Source organism: Rhinolophus sinicus, chromosome 14 (assembly GCF_057876585.1).
Source record: "Rhinolophus sinicus isolate RSI-liver-muscle chromosome 14, RSI-T2T, whole genome shotgun sequence".
In the NCBI taxonomy this organism is placed as follows: domain Eukaryota; kingdom Metazoa; phylum Chordata; class Mammalia; order Chiroptera; family Rhinolophidae; genus Rhinolophus; species Rhinolophus sinicus.
This window is the reverse complement of record NC_142514.1, coordinates 183083594-183103281: the sequence shown is the minus strand read 5'-3', so window position 1 is coordinate 183103281 and position 19688 is coordinate 183083594. Positions and strand designations below refer to the sequence as shown.

General features: G+C 54.6%; 1 protein-coding gene and 1 long non-coding RNA gene across 3 annotated transcripts; one reads left to right on the top strand and one right to left on the bottom strand.

Moving 5' to 3' along the window:
- Nucleotides 1–42: 42 nt before the first annotated feature.
- Nucleotides 43–8082, top strand: LOC109450446 (uncharacterized). Of its 2 annotated transcripts, none has more exons than XR_012497636.2 (2): nucleotides 43–623; nucleotides 6008–8082. It is a non-coding gene; the product is annotated as an uncharacterized LOC109450446 (long non-coding RNA). The 2 variants fall into 2 exon arrangements; XR_016018403.1 differs by having other exon boundaries at nucleotides 94–623; nucleotides 1262–8082.
- A 940-nt stretch (nucleotides 8083–9022) lies between these two features.
- On the bottom strand, nucleotides 9023–17729 carry TSGA10IP (testis specific 10 interacting protein). The gene is made up of 8 exons (XM_074336718.2): nucleotides 17024–17729; nucleotides 16201–16337; nucleotides 15399–16099; nucleotides 15074–15221; nucleotides 13073–13243; nucleotides 10247–10346; nucleotides 9917–10041; nucleotides 9023–9180 (listed from the first exon to the last, which is right to left on the bottom strand). Exons 1-8 carry the CDS (start codon nucleotides 17180–17182, stop codon nucleotides 9042–9044), a joined length of 1680 nt encoding a protein of 559 aa, XP_074192819.2. The 5' UTR covers nucleotides 17183–17729; the 3' UTR covers nucleotides 9023–9041.
- Nucleotides 17730–19688: the final 1959 nt, after the last annotated feature.

Genomic DNA, 19688 nt, shown 5'->3' with positions numbered 1-19688 from the left:
TTCCGTCCTTGGCTTCACAGCCGGCCCGCAAAGGCTTATGGGAAGGCTGGGATGGGCGTCAGGGTGCACAAGCTCGGCCGCCTCCGGCAGGGTGGTGGGCCGATTGTGCGTCCCAGCGATGGAGAAACTGACCTAAAATGGTGGCCCGAGCGGAGAGAGAAGTCCCCAGCCTAAGCCCCAGGCAACTCCCTCATAACCCCCTCCAAGCCACACCCCGAGCCGGACGACACCTCCCCCTCCCCAACTGAAGGAAGTTCCTAATTCAAAAAGCTGCTCAAAACCTTGCTAGGAGCTCAGTCTTTGGGAAGGATCCCGCTGAGTCCGCCGGCATAATAAAGCTGACCTTCCTAACTCTCTGAGTGCCGCTTAGGTTCTTCCTGTCCTGGTATCCGTAACATTCTTGGTTCCCTGACCATGAAACCCAACCGCGCTGGCCCCTTGAGCCACCGGTTTGGGCGAGAGCAGACCGTAGAGTGGCGGGAGAGCCGAGACACGGGGCTAGGCGCGCCCTGATGATTGTGGCAGGCCCAGGACCAGCGACCTCCCACTGGCTCCTGCCCCTGACTCCCTGCTGGACCCCAGTAGAGAGAAAGGACGCACAATCAACCAGGACATCGGACACGGTAAGACCCTGGGGCCCGGACCCAGTTAGGCCTGCCTAAGGGCAGAAGGGGAGCCTGATCACCGCCTGCTGAGTCCCACTTTGGACTCTAGTTAGGGCTGTTCAGGGGGAGGGCGTCTTTCCTCCCTGAATGAATGTGTGTGTGCTTGGTCCCAAATGGGATTCTGTATGGATCCACTGCCTATCGGCTACAGAGCCCCAACTTGCGTTCCATGGTAGCGTCCTGGCATATGGTGATTCGCACTCTCGGAGTGCGACCGAGCCCCGGGCTTATACGGGCACACCTTAGCCAAGACGTACCCAAAGTTCCCGTGAGGAACACGGCCAGGCGGGCGCCTGATTGAGACCATTCCCTTGTCTATGTGACACCGAACATCCTGGGAGGGAGTCACGGGAAGCCCACGGTTCTAGACTGCATGTTAAAGAATTTCAGGAAAGGTTTCAGAGGTGACTACGGGGTCAAAATGACCCCTGGACGTCTCCGCACTTTATGTGAACTGGAGTGGCCAAGTTTTGACGTGGGATAGCCCCCAGAAGGCACTCTTGACCTCCCCACGATTCGCCGGGTCTACATAGTTGTCACCGGGACCCCAGGACATCCAGACCAGTTCCCTTACATTGACTTGTGGTTGGAAATAGGCCGAACCCTTCCTCCTTGGGTACGGTTCTGCTTCAATAGTAAGGGACAGTCCAGGATCCTCGATGCACGGAACCCACGAGGCCGCTCCCAGAAAGACATGACTAAGACCATTTACCAGGGAGACCCTCGACGAAGAGCCGCCACCACCTCCCTACCACTTCCAGATACTCCGCCTCCATCCGACCCCCCCAGGCCGACACCCGACTTCCCAAGCCCTCCCCAGGGAGCCCCTGATCCTACACACCAACCCTCACCGGGGCCTGCTAGTTCACTTCGGTCCAAAGACCCGCCTCTGCTTCAGCTGACCCTCTGGGAGACCAGAAGGCCAGACCAAGTTGGAGATGACGGGACCCTCCAGTCAGGACGCCTCGTCATCTACTACCAGCGCTTCTCCACCACTGACCTGTTCAATTGGAAACATCATACTCCAGCTTACTCGGAGAAATTGCAAGCCATGATACATCTTATGGAATCTATCTTCCATACTCATCGCCCCACCTGGGAGGTCGCCCCACCTGGGAGGACTGTCAACAGCTCCTCTGAATGCTCTTCAACACCAAAGAGCATTGGCGGATCATATAGGGGGCAAGGCAGTGGCTAGAAGAAGTGGCCCCTGGAGGAGTCCTGGATGCTGCCACCTGGGTGACCGAGGCTGCTCCGGACGCACTGCCTGATTGGGACTTTAACACTGAAGCAGGGAGAGGCACAATCCGCCAATCCCAAGATGCTCTCCTATGAGGGTTGCGGGCAGGAGCCCAAAAACCAACCAATATGTCCAAAACAGTCGATGTAACCCAAAATGGGGAAGAAACTCCTGGTGACTTCTGTGAACGTCTCTGAGGCGTTCCAGGTCTACACTCCATTTGATCCGGAAGTCCCCGAGAATCAGAAGGTGATAAACACGGCCTTCATCACTCAGGCAGCTCCTGATATCCACCAAAAACTCCAAAAACTTGCGGGGTTCGCAGGAATGAATATCACCCAGCTCTTGGAGGTGGCTAACAAGGTCTATCAGAACCGTGAGGTTGTAGCTAAATGAGAGGCCGACAAGAGGATGAGAGAAAAAGTAACCCTCCTCGCAGCTGCTCTCCAACAAGGAAGGGCTAGTCCCGGAACAAAAGGGCCTCCCTGTCGGCAGACAGGTCCCCATCCTCGTGCCCCGCTAAAAGAAGACCAATGCACATATTGTAAAGAACTGGGCCATTAGAAAAACTAGTGCGCCAACCGACGGAAAGGAAAGCCTCGGCCTCCCCCTGGTCCCAACCCAACCAGACCGGAGCCCGACTTCATAGGGTTAGCAGGAATCAAGTCGGACTGAGGGGGACCGGGCTCATTCGACCTCGGCCCCCATGAGCCCACGGTTGACTTAGATATAGGGGCCAAACAGTAACTTTTATGGTAGATACTGGAGCAGAACACTCGGTAGTCACCATTCCAGTGGCACTGCTCGGGGACCTCAGAGTCACCATAATGGGAGCCACAGGGGATCAAGCTAAGAACCAGCCATTGTGCCAGGCTTGGACTTGTAAATTAGAAGGACACACCGTGTCACACGAGTTCCTCTACTTACCAGACTGCCCAATCCTGCTCCTAGGACGCGACCTCCTTACCAAGTTCGGGGCGCAAATCTCCTTCAAACCATCAGGTCAAGCCACCATGTCACTGCAACCCCCGTCAGAGGAACTTATTCTGTCTATCACCACCCCGAGGGAAGAAGAATGGAGGCTTTACGAGACCGGCAGTGTAGAACAGAACCCAGAAGCCTACAGGGCCGATTTCCCGGAGGTTTGGGCTGAAGATAACCCGCCTGGGCTAGCAAAACATAAGGCTCCGGTTTTGGTGGAGCTGAGACCTGGAGCTCAACCCCAACACCCCATCTCCAGGGAAGCTCGGGCAGGGATTCAAAAACACCTTGTCCATCTCACAGCAGCAGGGATACTCGTAGAGTGCCAGTCGCCATGGAATATTCCCCTCCTGCCGGTAAGGGAGTCCAATGGAGAATACCAGCCAGTGCAAGATTTAAGAGTGGTAAACGAAGCTACGGTTTCCCTACACCCCGTAGTCCCAAATCCATATACTCTTCTCAGGCAGCTGCCCCCGGAGGCCGTATGGTTCACCTGCCTGGACCTGAAAGATGCATTCTTCTGCATTCGGTTGGCGCCCCAGAGCCAATCACTGTTCACCTTTGAATGGACTGAACCTGATACCGGCCGGCAGCTCCAGCTGACATGGACTCGACTCCCACAGGGCTTCAGAAACTCCCCGCCCTCTTTGGGGACGCACTAGCCTCAGATTTAGCCACCTTCCCTCGAGAAGAATACCGCTGCACTCTATTGCAATATGTGGATGATCTGCTCCTGGCCTTTGCCACCGACACTAAGTGCCAAACCGTGACGCGGGCACCCCTGTCCCACTCAGCCGAGACGGGGTATAGAGTCTCCTGGAAGAAAGCCCAGCTCTGCAGAAACAAGTACAGTACTTGGGCTTTGTCATCGCCAAAGGACAGCGGGCCCTCAACACCGAGCAGAAGAAAGTCATCACCTCTGTCCCTCGGCCCACCAACCAGAGGGCGCTCCGTGAGTTCCTCGGAGCTGCCAGCTTCCGCCGGATCTGGATCTCTGGCTTTTCGGCAATAGCCCGGCCCTTATATGTGGCTCTAACTGGTCAAGAAAAGGCCCCCATACTATGGACAGAAGATCAAGAACACGCCTTCAAGCAGCTCAAGAGCTCACTTGGACAGGCCCCAGCCCTTGGGTTACCTGATGCTGAGAGGCCATTCCACTTATTCGTCCATGAGAGAGACAAAATAGCCTTAGGACTGCTGGCCCAAACAGTTGGACCATGGCTCCATCCCATTGCCTACCTCTCAAAGAAACTAGACCCTGTAGCAGCGGGTTGGCCACCATGCCTGTGGGCCCTAGCAGCCGCTGTGATTCTCATCAAAGAGGCAGACAAGCTCACCTTAGGTCAGAGACTCATAGTTAAGGTACACCACTCGGTCACCACCTTAATGAACAGTCAAGGACCCCGATGGCTGTCGAATGCACGGCTGACTCAATATCAAGGGCTACTCCTGGAAAACCCTCAGATCTCTTTAGAAACTGTGTGCACCCTAAACCCAGCCACTTTCCTGCTAACTGAGGAAGGGGATCCAGAACATGACTGTACAGAAGTTATCGAGGTCTACGCCACCAGACCTGACCTCCGGGACAGCCCACATCCTAACCCGGACTTTACTCTGTATACTGACATTAGCAGCTTTTGAGGGATGGAAAACATCATGCGGGGTGTATGGTAACCACCACAGATGAGGTAGTCGGGGCAGGGGCACTTCCATCGGGATGGTTGGCCCAACAGGCAGAACTATGGGCACAAATAAGAGCCCTTACTCTATCCGAGGGCCGAAAAGTCAACATCTACACGGACTGTCCGTATGCCTTTGCAACCGTCTGTATGCTTGGGGCTATATACAAGGAAAGAGGCCTTCTGACCGCGGAGGGAAAAACTGTTAAAAATAAACAAGAAATCCATAAGCTCCTACAAGCCATTGGGCTTCCCCAGCAGGTTGCAGTTATCCATTGTCAGGGCCACCAGAGGGGCAATGAGCTCTCAGCACTCGGGAACCAGCTCGCCGACACCACAGCGAAATCAGCGGCGATGGGAAGCCCTAGTGAGCTACTCTTGGTCACTGACACCACCTCCACGTGCCTCTCGCAATACACAAAAGAAGAACTCAGATGGGCAAGGTCAGAAGGGGCCACCAGATTGCCACAAGGGTGATGGCAACTGCCCGACGGAAGCCTCTTCATCCCAGCCCTGCTGGGTCCTCAACTAACCGCTGAATATCACAAGTTAACCCACTTAGGAAAAACTGCTCTCAAAGGCCTTCTAGCCAAAAACTTCTGCGTTAGCCAGCTGTCAGCTCTTTGCAAGTCAATCAGAGAACGCTGCCTCACTTGTGCAAAGAACAATCCAAAGTCCAGCCCTAGCCCCCATCCCTGGGATTCAGAGACGCGGTACCGCGCCTTTTGAGGACCTCGAAGTCGACTTCACTGACATGACAAACTGCCGCGGTACTAAGTACTTGCTGGTCCTGGTCTGTACCTACTCCGGGTGGGTCGAAGCCTTCCCCACTAGGACTGAGAAGAGCCACGAAGTAGCCAAGGTCCTCCTTAGAGAGATTATTCCCCGCTATGGGATTCCACTTTCTATCCACAGTGACAACGGGCCAGCCTTCATAGCAGAACTCCTCCAGATGGTAACCAGAGCCATGGGCATCAACTGGAGACTCCATACAGCATACCGACCACAAAGCTCAGGGAAAGCTGAACACATGAACAGTACCCTCAAGGAAACATTAGCTAAACTCCACCAGAGACCTCCTTAGGGTGGGTAAACCTCCTACCACCAGCCGTCCTTCGGGCGCGCTGCACCCCTGGCAAATATGGATTCTCTCCCTTCGAAATTATGTTCAGGAGGCCCCCTCCCCTGCTAACCAGCCTCCCTGGCAACATTCGCCAGCTGGGGTTCTCCAGCCTCCAAAACCAGATGGCCACGCTAGGCAAGGTCCTCACAGATGTACGTGCTTAAATTCTGGAAAGGGCCCCCATTTCTCTTCGGGGCTCTGATACACCCTTTTACCCCGGGAGATCAAGTCTGGGTCAAAGATCGGAAGCGCAAGCCCCTCCCACCCCGGTGGACAGGCCCTCACACTGTCATACTTGTTACTCCCACCGCTCTTAAAGTTTCAGGCATTGCTCACACTCGAGTTAAAAGAGCTCAGCCGGAGGACGACGCCTGGATCGCCCAATCTGACCCGGCCCGTTCACTCCGCCTGACCCTCAAGAAACAGCCCGGATAAGCCTCGCCGTCGTCTGCCCAGCCTCCATCTTCACTGTTATTGGACTCCTGTTTATTAGCCTTTGCTGGTCTTGTTGCATCCTCCCCACCGAGCTGGTCACCACTGGAAAAGGGACTATTAGGGTTCTACTTCCTGTTCTGGACTGTTTGCCTCCTCTCCCTAACCTGTCTTAGGCAGCAACCATGATGGTTGCTTTGGCTTTTTTTGCTTTGGCTTTTTTTGCTTTGGCTTTTTCTCATACTATCTCTTCCCTGGGAAGGAATCACGACCTCCCCTTTCTGTCCCTCAAGCTGCCGGGGAAAATGTGCTGGCCACACAGCCTTCTCATACTTTACCCTCATGCCCTCGGAGTGTTACACCACAGTCTCCCTCTGCTACCTTGGGTCCAAGTGCTGTTGGACGGGAAAAATCACTAGCCTTAACTGCCCGGGCGCACTAGGAAGACAGGCATGTGGGACCTATCTTACATCGGTCACTCTGATGGGGGAGGAGTCCAGGACCTGGCCCTCGCCCAACAAATCAAAGACAGGGTCCATCAGGTTTCCATCCTCTCTGTCAGGAATCGCCCCCTTTACCAAGGTCTCAGCCTAACCTCCCTGCAGAGACTAACCCGCATCCCTGATACCTCGCTATTCACCCGGCACGTCCTGAACACCACCTACAGTTTGTGGGCGACCACCTGGCTAAATGCCACTAACGCTGCCTCCACCCCCGCCTGCTGGATTTGCTTTCCCCTCGCCCGGACCAGTTATATTGGAATCCCGGTTCCCCCTGACTGGAGCCCAGACAACAATACCAGCCCAAACAATGTCACCTACACCCTCGGGCCAATAGCTGCCCAAATCCCAGTGGCCTCCACGCCCAACTATACCTATGTAGTTTCCCCCAGGGTCACTTCCTGGGGTAAACTACAGCCCTCCTTATGCGCCCATAACCTCTCAGTTCCCTGGGGTACCCCATACTGTGCCTCGCCTGGCATCTTTCTCCTCTGTAATGGACTTGTTTTTCACTGTATAGATTTTAATCTCTCCGATCTTTGCATCCAGATTTTCCTCACCCCCGAGGCCTCTCTGTATCTGACTCTGAGCTGGAGGCCAGGCCCCCCACACACACACCAGAAATGTGTTGCCGCAGCCCCTTTCCTACTCCTGGCAGGCATCTTCGCTGGGGTCGCTACTGGGACTGCCGGGCCCAGATCCTCTGTCAGTTTCTATCACAGGCTCTCCCAGGAACTCAACGATGACATGGACCGAGTGGCCGATTCCTTCGCCACCCTCCAGTTTCAACTCAACTGCCTTGCAGCAGTCGCCCTACAGAACAGGCAGGCGTTAGACCTACTCACTGCCAAGAAAGGAGGCACCTGTCTGTTCCTAGGAGAAGAATGCTGTTACTTCGTCAACCAGTCGGGCATCGTCACCGCTAAAGGTTGTGAACTCCACGACCGCATCCAGAAACGCAGAGACGACCTCCACGGCTCTTGGGGACTCAATCCCAGCTCGTGGCCTTCTTGGCTCCTACCCCTAGCCGGCCCACTCCTCACGATCCTCCTTGCCACCATCGGGCCATGCATAGTTAACGCTGTCATACGTTTCATAGAGACCTCCGTCTCCCGTCGGGCCACCGCCCAGATCCCTGCCCTGCGGGGTTATCGTCCTCTTAGCCAATATGATGATCTCCAAGTTGTCACCACTTACGATCATCAACGGGGGAGCATGATGGGGAAACTGACCTAAAATGGTGGCCCGAGCGGAGAAAGAAGTCCCCAGCCTAAGCCCCAGCCCACTTCCGCATATCCCCCTCCAAGCCACACCCTGAGCCAATCACCAGATGACACCTACCCCTTCCCCGACTCAAGGAAGTCCCCAACCCATAAAAACCTGCTCAAAACCTTGCTGGGGGCTCAGTCTTTTGGGAAGGATCCCGCTGAGCCCGCCGGCGTAATAAAGCTGACTCTCCTAACTCTGAGTGCCGCTTGGGTTCTTCTGGTCCTGGTATCCGTAACACCAGAACTATGATCTAAAATTCATCTAAGCCAGCATCCCCAGAGCTGGAAACCCCTCCCCAGCTTCCCTCCGCATGCACACCCCCAGCCACGGGACGCTCACTGCCTCGAACTTTCCGTGGACAGCTTCCACCACTCCAATAGGCATCCTCCTAGTGGACCCCCTGGGGTCGTGCCTCAGGCGGGTGCTGGACGACACAGCATGTTGTCAAGACCCCGAGATGGACAGCCCAGCCTCTGAGTCCCTATAACCAGGATTTGTCAGCGTACGCTACCTTCCCACGTTCTCTGGATTTGGTTTTGTAACCTGCACTCTGTAAACTGCGAAGGGGCTCCAGATGAGCTTCTGTGTCCGTGAACCCCCAAAATTGAGTGCAAAATTTAGTATATCTGTGTGTGTGAGCTTTTTATTCCTTGAGGGAGGCTGTAACTTGAAGTTACTTAAAAGCCCAGTTCAACTACACAATCCCTCCTGACCCCCCCACCCCCACCCTACAGTTGCTCCATCTGGCGGTCCCTGTGCGTTGCGACCCATCTGTTATGGTGTGATGGATACGCCCATGTATGCACCCCTTTCAAGGTCTGCCCTCCTCCCCCACCAAACTGGGAGTTCTCTAAGGCAGAGGCCATTCTGTCCTATTCACTCTTGAATTTATAGGACCCAGCGTATATGCTGGAGATTGGGCGGTGAGGGGAGGTAGAGGAGTCACAGCTGTTTCTCTCTGTGAGATGCCCCACTCCTCAGGAGCAAACTTGGGGAGGTGTGTACTGGGTGGGGTACCAGGAACAGCCAGAGCTCCTGGGGGATATGGGGACAAGCTAAGCCTGCTGCCTACCCACCTGCCACTTCCTACGCCCAAATGCAGCCTCTTCCCACCACCACCAGAAATTCCACACTGTATTTCCCATAAAGCCTTTAATTTTTATCTAAGGGACTGGACTCCCTGTCTGGGCTTGGGGTGGTGGAATGCCTGTCAGGCTGGCTGCCGGTGGGTTCTGTCTTTGGGGGACTCTGAGAAGAGTGCTCCATTCTCTCCCTCATTGACCTGTGGCTCCTTAAAAATGAAGACAAAGGTCGAGGCCGCTGGGCCCTGCAGCTCCCCAACCCCACACCCAAGGAGACCTGGGCTGTAGGAGGGAAAGGTCATTGTCACTGATGATGTGGCTTCAAATTTGGCTCCTACGCTGTGTGACCCTGAGGAAGGGACTTGCCCTCCTCAAGCCTCAGTTTCCTTCTTGTGAATTGGGCCTCATAATCCCTGCTCTGCACCAGATTGCTCTAAAACATAAGGGACAGTATACGTGGGGTGACTGGCATGGCACCAGACCTTAAATGGGGGGGGGGGTTGGTGTGTGGCCCCTCAGATGGCTGCAGATTCCCAAGCTGGTTCTGTTGCTTATCCACTCCTGTGTCCTTGGGCAAGACCCTGCCCTTCAGGTCTTTAGTTTCCCTCATTGGGAAATGGGGGGCTAACCCTGGTGCCTCCTTCCTCAAGTGACATGGAGAACAGAGCCTGGGGAAGGCCCTGCTGACTGCTGGACTGGCAGGGTTCTCCAGGTTGGGGCGGGTGGCTGAGGGGTGGACAGGGCAGGCCTGCAGCTTAGATTCAGGGCGGATCAGTATGGCTGCCTACAGAGTTCTCTCAGCTTTTCCCCAGACGTCCAGCGCAGGTTGAAGGGGGGCAGGGAGACGGCTGGAGGAGACCCTGCAGGGCCCAGAGTGCTGGTGATGGCACCCCTTCTCCCCACAGCAGGGCACAGCCAGTCTCTTGGTCAGCTAGATGGCCTCACCTGGGTTTCCTGGAAGTACCCTCTGTGTGCCTCTTTCCTGCCTCAGCCACCAGCTGCTCCTCATCCAATCCCAGGGCCGACAACACCTGGGAGAAGCGCCGGGTCACCGTGAGCCGGGCGTTGGCCTGAGGAGAGAGAAGGTTTCCCACACTGCATCAGGACCACCTCTGATTACTGAAGTGGGTCCCAGGGCTTCCGGATGGGCAGCAGCCTGGGGTCCCACCTGAAGGAGTCCACTACCACTTTGCCTGCCATCCCACTCAGCCAGTAAGGAGCTTTGTTCTTGGCGGGGGGGGGGGGCTGTGTGCTTGCCCAGGTGCTAGCCCTCACCTGCATGGCCTGCTGGAACAGGTAGGGCCGGGCCTGCACCCTGTGCTGGATGCCCTGCAACTCTGCCTGGTACTCAGCAAAGCGCTGTCGCTCCTGGCGCCTGTGGGGAGCCAGGCTTCTGGACACCTCACCATGGACACCACCCATTCCCACCTCTGAGTCACTTGCCCTCATTAAGGACTGGATGTCCTCCCGCCCTTACCCTTACAAAGCCGTTTCATTCCCATCCTCACGCTGGATTCCTCTTGAGCTCAGTGGAGCGGGAATTAGTCTTTGCCCCATTTTATCCATGACTACCCTGAGGCTCAGGGGGTTTGAGGGACTTGTCCAAGGTTGCACAGCTGGGAAGTCAGCCTGAGCCCTGAGCCCAAGACCCCTGGCTGTGCAGCCAGGGCTTGCTCATCCTCCCAGCCTCTCCCAAGGGAGAGGGGCTAGCGCTGGCTTTTGAGCACCTGGGCACCTGCTTGCCCAGCTTCTCCCCTCCCCGAATCCACACCCCTGCACCCTCACCCTGTACCTGTGAGAGGAAGCTGTGGCTGTTGGCTGTGGCTTTGGGCAAAGCCCTGCGCTGGGCTCTGGGTTGTTATCTTCTCTGTGTTACAGGGACTAAACATGCTTGCCCACATTCTCTGTGGTTCTTATAAGCGGACAGCTTAGAAAATGGGACAGAAACTAGAGAAACGTGTTGTAAATGAAAGAACCCATCCTGGAAAGCTAAAGATTCTGCTGGGAAGGCACAAACCTATTTACAAAAACTCAATTTGTGCCCTTGTCAGAAATGTATCTGCTCAACAAGCTGAGGCTTCTGGCAGCAAGAGGGGCCCTCCGGCCACATCACACACAGGTCCAGGCATCCTCTGGGGAAGCACGGAAGAGAGCTGCGGGGTGTGGTGGCAGCACCCACACACGGACGGGAGGGGACATGCAGACAAGACTGAGCCTTGCTGAGCCTGGCCCCTTGGCTATGAGCCAAGGGGGGAACTTTCCTCCACTCAAGAAATCCTATGGCCAGGAACAGAAGTTATTTCAAAAAGGAGTCTTCAAGGGCGGCCAGTTGGCTCAGTTGGTTAGAGCGCAGTGCTCATAACACCAAGGTCACTGGTTCAATTCCCACATGGTCCAGTGAGCTGCGCCCTCTACAGCTAAGATTGTGAACCACAGCTCTCCCTGAAGCTGGGCTTCCGTGAGCAGCTGGGGGTTGGCGTGAGCTGCCTTGGGTGACTGTATGCTGCCAGGAGCAGTTGGTGGCCAGTGTGAGTGGCCAGCAGGCAGTCATCGTGAGTGGCCGGCAGCCGGGAAGAGCTGCTGGGAGCGGCCGACTGTCTCAGCCGGGGGGAGCACAAGTCTCACAATCCCAGCATGGGCCAGGGAGCTGTGTCCTACACAACTAGACTGAGAAACAACGGCTTGAACCAGAGTTGGGGAGGGAAGGCAGAAGAAAGGGGGCAACAAAAAGGGAAGAGTCTAGGCGTCTTCACCTTTCAAGAGGGAATTTAAAGCAGTTACGAGGCACAAGGAGTGGGAGAAACAAGCTGGCGTTCGGTCGCTGTCTTGCCTGTGACACCATGCATGTTTTTCCTGCTTGATTCTTTATGCTACTTCTGCTAGAATTGAGAAAAAGCTCTTGTCTGGGAGCCCCGAGCAAGAAAGGAAGTGGTGTTAGTGGCTGTCAGCCATGCCCATCACCTCGGAATGAAAGGAAGGCACATCACCTCCCCGTCGCAGGACGACCTCTTTTGTGCCCACCCTCCTGGGCAGGGCAGTCTCCAGTGCAGCTCAGACAGAGCAAAGCTCACAGGCTGTAAGGGCTGAGAGACCCCGTGGGAAATACCTGCTGCCAGGTAGAAAGTAAAACATGCATGTTTGAAACACTCCTTTCACTGACATCTGCTCCTTGGAGTTCTGAACCTTACACTTCCTGCCTTAGTAAAAAACAATGAACTTGAGGTCTGGCATGAAAGCATCTCCCGGGATGAAAGAAGAGGAAGCAGAGAAAGGGCTGCCCTGGGGTGCCCTATATCTGAACACTGGGTATCAAGCCCTCTGAGGCAGTAAAAGGCTGCCTGAGTTGGGATCCCAGCTCTGTCGCTCACGTGCGACCTTTGGAAAATTGCTTAAACAGCCTCAGTTTCCTCACCTGTAGAATTATGGGAATGGTGATAATACCTACCTGAAGGGCCTGCTATGAACCTAGAAGAGATTTCCTTTTAAGTATGCATTTGCTTTCTTTAAAAAAAAAAAAAAAAAATGGGGTGGAGAAGAAAATAGATGACGCTTCACCAGACTGTGAATAATGGCAGTCTCCACGAGTGGGATCCCTGGTACTGCCCACATTCTACATCGACTATTTCAGTAATATTGGACTTTTTTTTTTTTTAAAGGAAGGCGCAGCTCAGAGTGGCCCATGCGGGGATCGAACCAGCAACTTTGGTGTTAGTAGCAGCCTGCTCTAACCAACTGAGCTAACCGGCCACCCCCAATAGTGGAATTTTTATAGTAAGCATGCCTGGCTTTTGGAATCAGAAAGACAAGATTTGAGAGTGTGAGAAAGCACATAGAACATTTTAGCCTTGAGTGTTTGACAGCCTCAGAGATTGTTGTTATTAACCAGGTGACCTTGGCCCAGCCCCTTCTGAGCCTCAGTGTCTTCATCTGTAAAGTGTGGCAAAGTGGCCTGGCCTGCCTGCCTGCCTGCCTGGGCTGGAGGATGGCAGTGGAGGCTCAGCCCTGAGGACAAGAGAGGGCTGGGTCTCCTGGTCCTTCTCTGACACGGCACTGCCTCCCTGTCCTCTCCCCACCAGGCCCTGCGCAGCCCGGGCTTCCTACCTCAGCTCCTCCAGCTTGTGCTGGGTGGCCCCCGGCCCCCGACTCCCTCTGGGTGCGTAGGCCGCCAGGCAGCCGGCCACCTGCTGCTGGACCCGCTGCTCCCGGGCCCTCCGCAGCTCGGCCTGCTGCCGCTTCTCCTGTTGCTGCCGCTCCCAGGCCTGCAGCAGGCTTCTTGGGTGGGAAGTGGGAAGAAGGGAGACAGGAGAGGTCTGTGGGGAACAGGAGCCTCGTGGAGGGTCAGGGGCCCGGTAGGGGTGGATAAGGGCCTGAAGGGAGGAATTGCAGGAGCCCAGAGAGCCAAGGTCTGTCATGGAAGTCTGACATGATGAAGGCCGTATCTGGGGTCAGTCCTCGGGCCCAGCTCAGGGCCTTTCCCGACTCTTCCTGGAAGCCTCCTGCCTGCTCCAGCCAGCAGTGTGCCTCTACTCCGCCCTGTGGAGCTCAGCGTGCACACCTGTGACCTCACCTGCATTGCCAACTTCGCCCTGCAATGCAGCTCTCCTTGAGAGCAGGGGCCAGATTTGTTTTCTCTGGCCCCCATAGCTAGTAGGAGCTAGGTGAACATATTTTGGCTTGAGGGACAGACATGATGAATGGATACAAAAGAGAAACAAAATGGTGATGTGATCAGTGGATGGATGAACGGTATGGGTGGCTGAATAGACAACACCTAGATTGACCTGGAACATTCCTCCACAGATCTCATGGCCAGTTCCTTCTTATCAATCAGGTCTTTGCTTCAATGTCAGGGAAAGAGATGCTCCCTGACCACACCATCTACCTCCCAGGTATTTTCCAGCTCTAGCTATACATTTTGGTAATTTCTTTATTGTCTCCTTCCCAAGTAGAATATAAGCCCCATGAGAGCAGGGTTTCTTGTCTGTCCTCTGTCACCAACGTATCCCTGTTAGGTAGAACAGTACCTAACATACACAGAAACTCAGTATTGGTAAATCCATGCATAATTGAAACATGGTCAAAGAGAAAGATAGACAGATAGACAAAGGGGTAGATGCAGTCGTTCACTTAGCACATATTTGTTGAGCACCAACTGTATGCCAGGTCCCGTGCAGGGCACCAGAGAAGTGGTGACCAACAAGATCCGGCACCTGCGCTCAGTCTATACGCAGGGAAGGGCCGACAGCCCAGCACCCCACTGCAGTGCGGTGTGGTAAGAGCTATGACGGAGGCAAGCACGGAGGACTTCCTGGAGGGGTGCCTGACTCGAGAGTCGCAAGATAAATCTGAGCTAGCTGGGTGGATGAGGGAGAGGGGTCGTCCCAGGAGAGGAGGGAGGGAAAGCGTGGGGCATTCTAGCCACTCTGACCAGCTGGCGAGGGAGACGGGAGCGTCCTTCCCAAGGAATCTGGGCTTTGTCCCAAGGGCACTGGGAAGCATGGATTTCGAGCAGATGATAACAGGGTAAGAATTGAGGGGTGCTATCAGAATGCTGAGTGGATCCACACCTGCCACATCTAATTGGTCACCAAGGCCACTGAGCCAGTCTCCAAATATCTCTTAAATGGACCCGCCTCTCTCCATTCCCATGATCACCCGGCTCAGGCCCTTATTATCTCTCACCTCGACAATGCCAACAACCCCCCCCACCCAGTCTTCCCCCTCTGCTCCCATTGTCTCTTGTTCAAACCCCAAGTACAGCAATTATCTAACTCGACTGCCATTATTGCTGCTTGCCCATCTGTCTCCTTTTCCAGCAGACCTTGAGCTTCTGGCTGGGGCCAAGTCTTTTTATCTTTAATATATCCTGAGGACCCATGAGTTAATGAATTAATGGAAGGATGGAAGATGGGAAATGAATCAAAAGTTGCTTGTGTCAATAGACTGTTGGCCAAGCAGACAGAGAGATGGATGGATGGGTGGATGGGTGGATTGGATGATCAGAAGACTGGTAAATGGATGAATGACTAAGTGTCTCCTGGAAACCTGGCTCCTCCCTACTCCCTGCTGTGGGCTCCCACCCGCCTTCTTCTTCCACCTTACCTGGTGGCCTCCTGTCGTTTGTAGAAGGTGCGGTTAGGGAAGTTGGCAAACATGAGAGTCTCATCACCTCCCAAGACATGGGCCTTCCCACTCCGGTTGGAGGCCTGAACAGCAGCACGCAAAGCCTTCCAGGGATGCTTTTCAGGGCCTATCCACAGTGGGACAGGTCAGGGACTACCCTATCTCCTGGCCCACTGGGCAGTGCCACCCACACTTGGAGCACAGCCCAGTCCTGTCTGAACTCCTGGCCCAGGTCTCTGGCTCCCCAACCTCTCTCCTCACTGTACAACTTCCTGGGGAACCCGGGTGTTGAGCTCATACTCACCACAGTCCAAATCCTGCTGTAACTGTCTCTGTAGCTTCTCCAGGTCCCATGGCCCCTCCAGCTTCTTGGCTCTTGCCTTCCTCCTTTGCTGCCCTTGGGGGTTGTTGGAGCTGCCATTGTTCCCTTGGCACTGCAGTTCACCATCGTTGGAGGCCTCCTCACAGGAATTCCACCCCTTCCTCCGAGAACCCACCCTCCCTCTGTGGGGGGCCCTGTGCTCCCCTTCCTCAGCCTCCTCTGTCGCCTCTGCAAACTGTTCTTCCTCCAAGATCGACCACGTCCTGAGGAGCTGGGGCAGTTCCCCAGGGCTCAGACGACTGCCGGTCTCCTCCGCACTCGCACTCGCACTCGGGGCTTCCAGCTCAGATGCTTCCTCGGACTCTGCTCCTGATCCTGACCTTTTCCCAGGCGGCTGGAGGCCGCACTCACTGGGCAGCTCCAGCTCTCGGCTGGAAGGGGAGCTGAGCTGCTGTCTCCTTTCCAGGTTTGGCACCTTCATCTTCCAGCAGAAGCCCTCGGTCTCTAGGAGGTGGGACTTATGCCTGCCCTTGTGCTGGGAGATGGCTTGGGGCAAAGGCAGGGCTTGGTGGCCAGGGGCCAAGGAGGAGCCAGGCTGAAGCAGAGCCCGGCCATCTGAGGTAAAGCTCTCCCAGGCCCACTGGAAGGGGAAGGAGGGTTTCCGAGGAGGAGAGGGAAAGGCACTGAGGAGAGAGCGGGCAGGGGACAGTGGTCAGGGTCAGGGTGCCAGCCCCGAGGGGGCCTGACAGCCAGCATCCCGCCCGGCATTGCCCAAGCTGCTTACTCCTCAGCCTCAGCAGAGCCATGCTCTTTCTTGTTGCAGCTCCTGGGCCTCCGGTCCTTCTTTGCCATGTGCCCCGTACTCCGAGACCTCTGCTGCTGGCCCAGAATGGTTACACCATCACCAACCCCAAGACTCCCCTGGGCGAAGACAGGAAAGGAGGCCCAGCTCTGAGCAGCCTCCTGGACCACCTGACACCTCCCCCAGGTGACCCTGCTCTTCTCTGCCCATGGGCTGGCCCCTCTGGGCCCTTGTTATACCATAATATTAAAATAGCGACTGCTACTATTTACTGAGCACCTACTGCGTGCTCACGACTTTCATGCATTAGCTCATTTAAGTTTCCCAAGGACCCTGGGAGGTAGATACTCACTGTCACCCCCATCACGCAGGTGAGAACACTGAAGCTCAGAGTTCCTGGACTTGAACATGTTGAGTCTGTCCCCAGAGCCCAGATTTGTCACCATCGCACTATGCTACCTCTGGGGCCTGGACCGCTCTTCTGAATGCCCCAGAGGGCCCCAGACTTGCTAAGCCAAGGTGGAAAAGACTCATTGTCTTTCTGCAAACCCTGCTTCTCCTGCAGTGCTCCCTAAATTGTTCCATCAGAAGGCTGGGAGTCATCCCCAGAGCGGCGTCATCTTCACCCCACATCCTTTAGGCCTCCCCATGGTCCCTTCCTCCCTCGAGCCTCCCTGACTCTCAGCAGGGCCTCAGCTCCAGTCTCATGGCTTCTCGAGGGCCTCCCTCAGCCCTGGCCTCCCCTGACCCCAGACAGCCAGCCTGCCTCTGGGCAGTTGGAAGTCTCCCATAGGGCCTTCCTCACCTGCTCAGCCTGGGGGATGCCTGACAAAAGCTTGAGCAGCCCTGTGGCCTTCACTGCAGCCTGGAGCCTGCGGTCCTGCCCTGGTGTCCCCAATGGCGTCCTGACCAACTGTTGGTGGGTGTTTAGCATATTGGTATCCTGCCCATCCCCCACCCCCATCTGCCAGCCTTGGAACTGCCCGCCCCACCATCTCTATGGCAACAAGACCTCAGCCAGTCTCCAGGGCTCTGGCAAAAAGCAGGCCAGGAAGGGTCAGCCAGGGTATGGGAGGCCAACTTCCTCCCAGAGGGGAGAGTTCAGCAGGATGCTGAGGAATAGTTGAAGCCTGGGAGGTCAGAGACCCGGAGCTTAGTCCTGCCTCTGCAGGACTCCTCATTGACCTGGTGTAAGTCCCCTGCCCTTGCTAAGCCTGTGTTTCCCCATCTATCTGTAAAAGAGACCTTAGGACTCAGCCATCTGGAAAAGTCCTCACTCCCTATGAAGATGGCCAGGTGGAACCTGAGGCGGTCCCTCCCCCTCTGCCTGCTTCCTGGGCTGCCCCCCAGCTCCAGCTGAGGCCCTATGGGAGCCAAACTAAACCCTCACAAGATCTTCTTCAAAACACTTTTCCTCCGAGCCTCTGGCAGGGCGGTAAAGGCCAGAGCTGAATGCCGTGTCCAGGAGCGAGGCGGCAGGCAAACCAGAGCCCAGAGGAAGCTCTGGAGGGAGTCAGAGCATTTAAATCTTAAGCAGTGCCAAAAAGTCTTACATGGTAAATCCCCATGGGACGCCTCACACGCACCACTGCGGTACAGGGCTGTGGTGCCAGGCTGAGGACCTGGAACGGAGCGGCCAGGGCTGGAGACCTGGCTTGGCCTATCTCCAGCTCTGTGGCCTTGGGCCAGTCACTTCTCCCCTCTGCAAAACTGGAATCACGGGCCCATCTCAGGTTTGTCGTAAGGATTAAATGAAATTACAAAGACAACACTCAGTAAATGTTATTCTTACTGTAATAATAACTGACCATCACCGGGAGGCAGTGGGACGTAAGGGCTACAAGCACAGAGGAGGCACTGGCTTTCAAATACCGGCTCCTCCGCTTGTCATGTACCTTCTCGGTGCCTCCATTTCCTCATGGGCAACGTGGGGCTGGTGATCATATCCACTTCCTAGGGCCGTGGTGAGGATTCAATCAGTAAATATATTCAGATATACATAGAACATTTCCACAGCTCATTGTAACTGCTACATCGGAGTTGTTACTGTAATTAGCCCGCGGTGCCGCCCAGTGAGACAGGTGATGAAGTCAATCCCAGCCGATGCCCTTGAGCCATGTGTTTCTCAGACCTCTCTGTTCCTGTGGACCCTCATCAGCTCTCAGACTCCATCCCAGTAACACCTCTGCAATGCATACATCCAATTTGACAGCCTAAATCATGCTGCAAGTGAAGATCTTTTGCCACTCAAAATAGGTAATCTCTGTTCTTTCTGGTGGGCTGTCTTGGCCGCCATCCACTTCCTCTACCGAATGTCACCTACGGGACCCCAGGGGGAAGGCAGCGGTGTAGGGAGTTCCATTTTCAGAGAGCAAGCCCCTTCCAGACCTCCACCCAGTTAATTTCCTGGACAAACTCTGGGCCGCTTCCTTCCTTGGCATAGGGCAGGTCTGGGTTTCTTGGATCAACATTTTCATGAGGTGCATTCATACTTCTTCTCTAGCCGCACTCACTCCTCAAGTGAGCTCATCCAGTCTGACAGCCTTAAAAGCCGTCCACCGCCTCCCAAACAGCCGGGCTTGCCTATCTCGGCCCTGATCTTGCCCACGAAGTCCAGGCTCATGTCCAATGGCAGCAGCCTCATACATCTCATAGTTACTGTACCACTGGATTGCATCAATTTCTCTTGTGCTTGATTTAATCTCTTGTTGTTTTGTACAGTAGTAACATGCTGTACAGGTTAGTAGCCTGGGAGCAATAAGACAGACCCTATAGCCTAGCTATGTAGTAGGCAATACATCTCGGTTTGTGTAAGTGATGCTCACACGACAAAATCGCTTAATGACGCATTTCTCAGAACGTACCCCATTGTTAAGTGACACAAGACTATATAATTTCTCAACAAAAAGGAAATCATACTTTTTTTTGCGTAAGAATATGTTACACTCATCTTTCCATGTCAGAACACGCAGAGCCATTTCGGTCTTCACCATCTTCACGGTATAATATGACCAACAGAATATGCTAAACCCATCTCCTCCAGTCAAGCATGTGCGTAAGCCTCTAGCTTCTCTGCTATGGACATTGCAGCAGTGACATCCTTACTGCCTCTCAAATGCACCCTTGCACATTGGGTATTTCTATATGATAAGTTCCTATAAAAAAAACTTGCTGGTTCTAAGCAATTTATGTTTTGATAATGCCCAATCACTCCCCCCAAATGCTCAATGAATATACGTTTCCATCAATGGTGTGTACACCCTCACTAGCAAAGTGTTTTTTATCAATTTTTTAAACTGTTATTTATCTGATAGATGAAAAAATATGCTCATTGTTGCTATAACTTGCATTCCCTTCATTATCTGTAAGATTAGTATATTTTCATTTCTTTCTGGGCCGTTTGTATTTCCTCTGTGAATTGCCTGTGCATGTCCTTTGCCCACGTCTCTTCCGGTTTTCCAGAGCAGAGA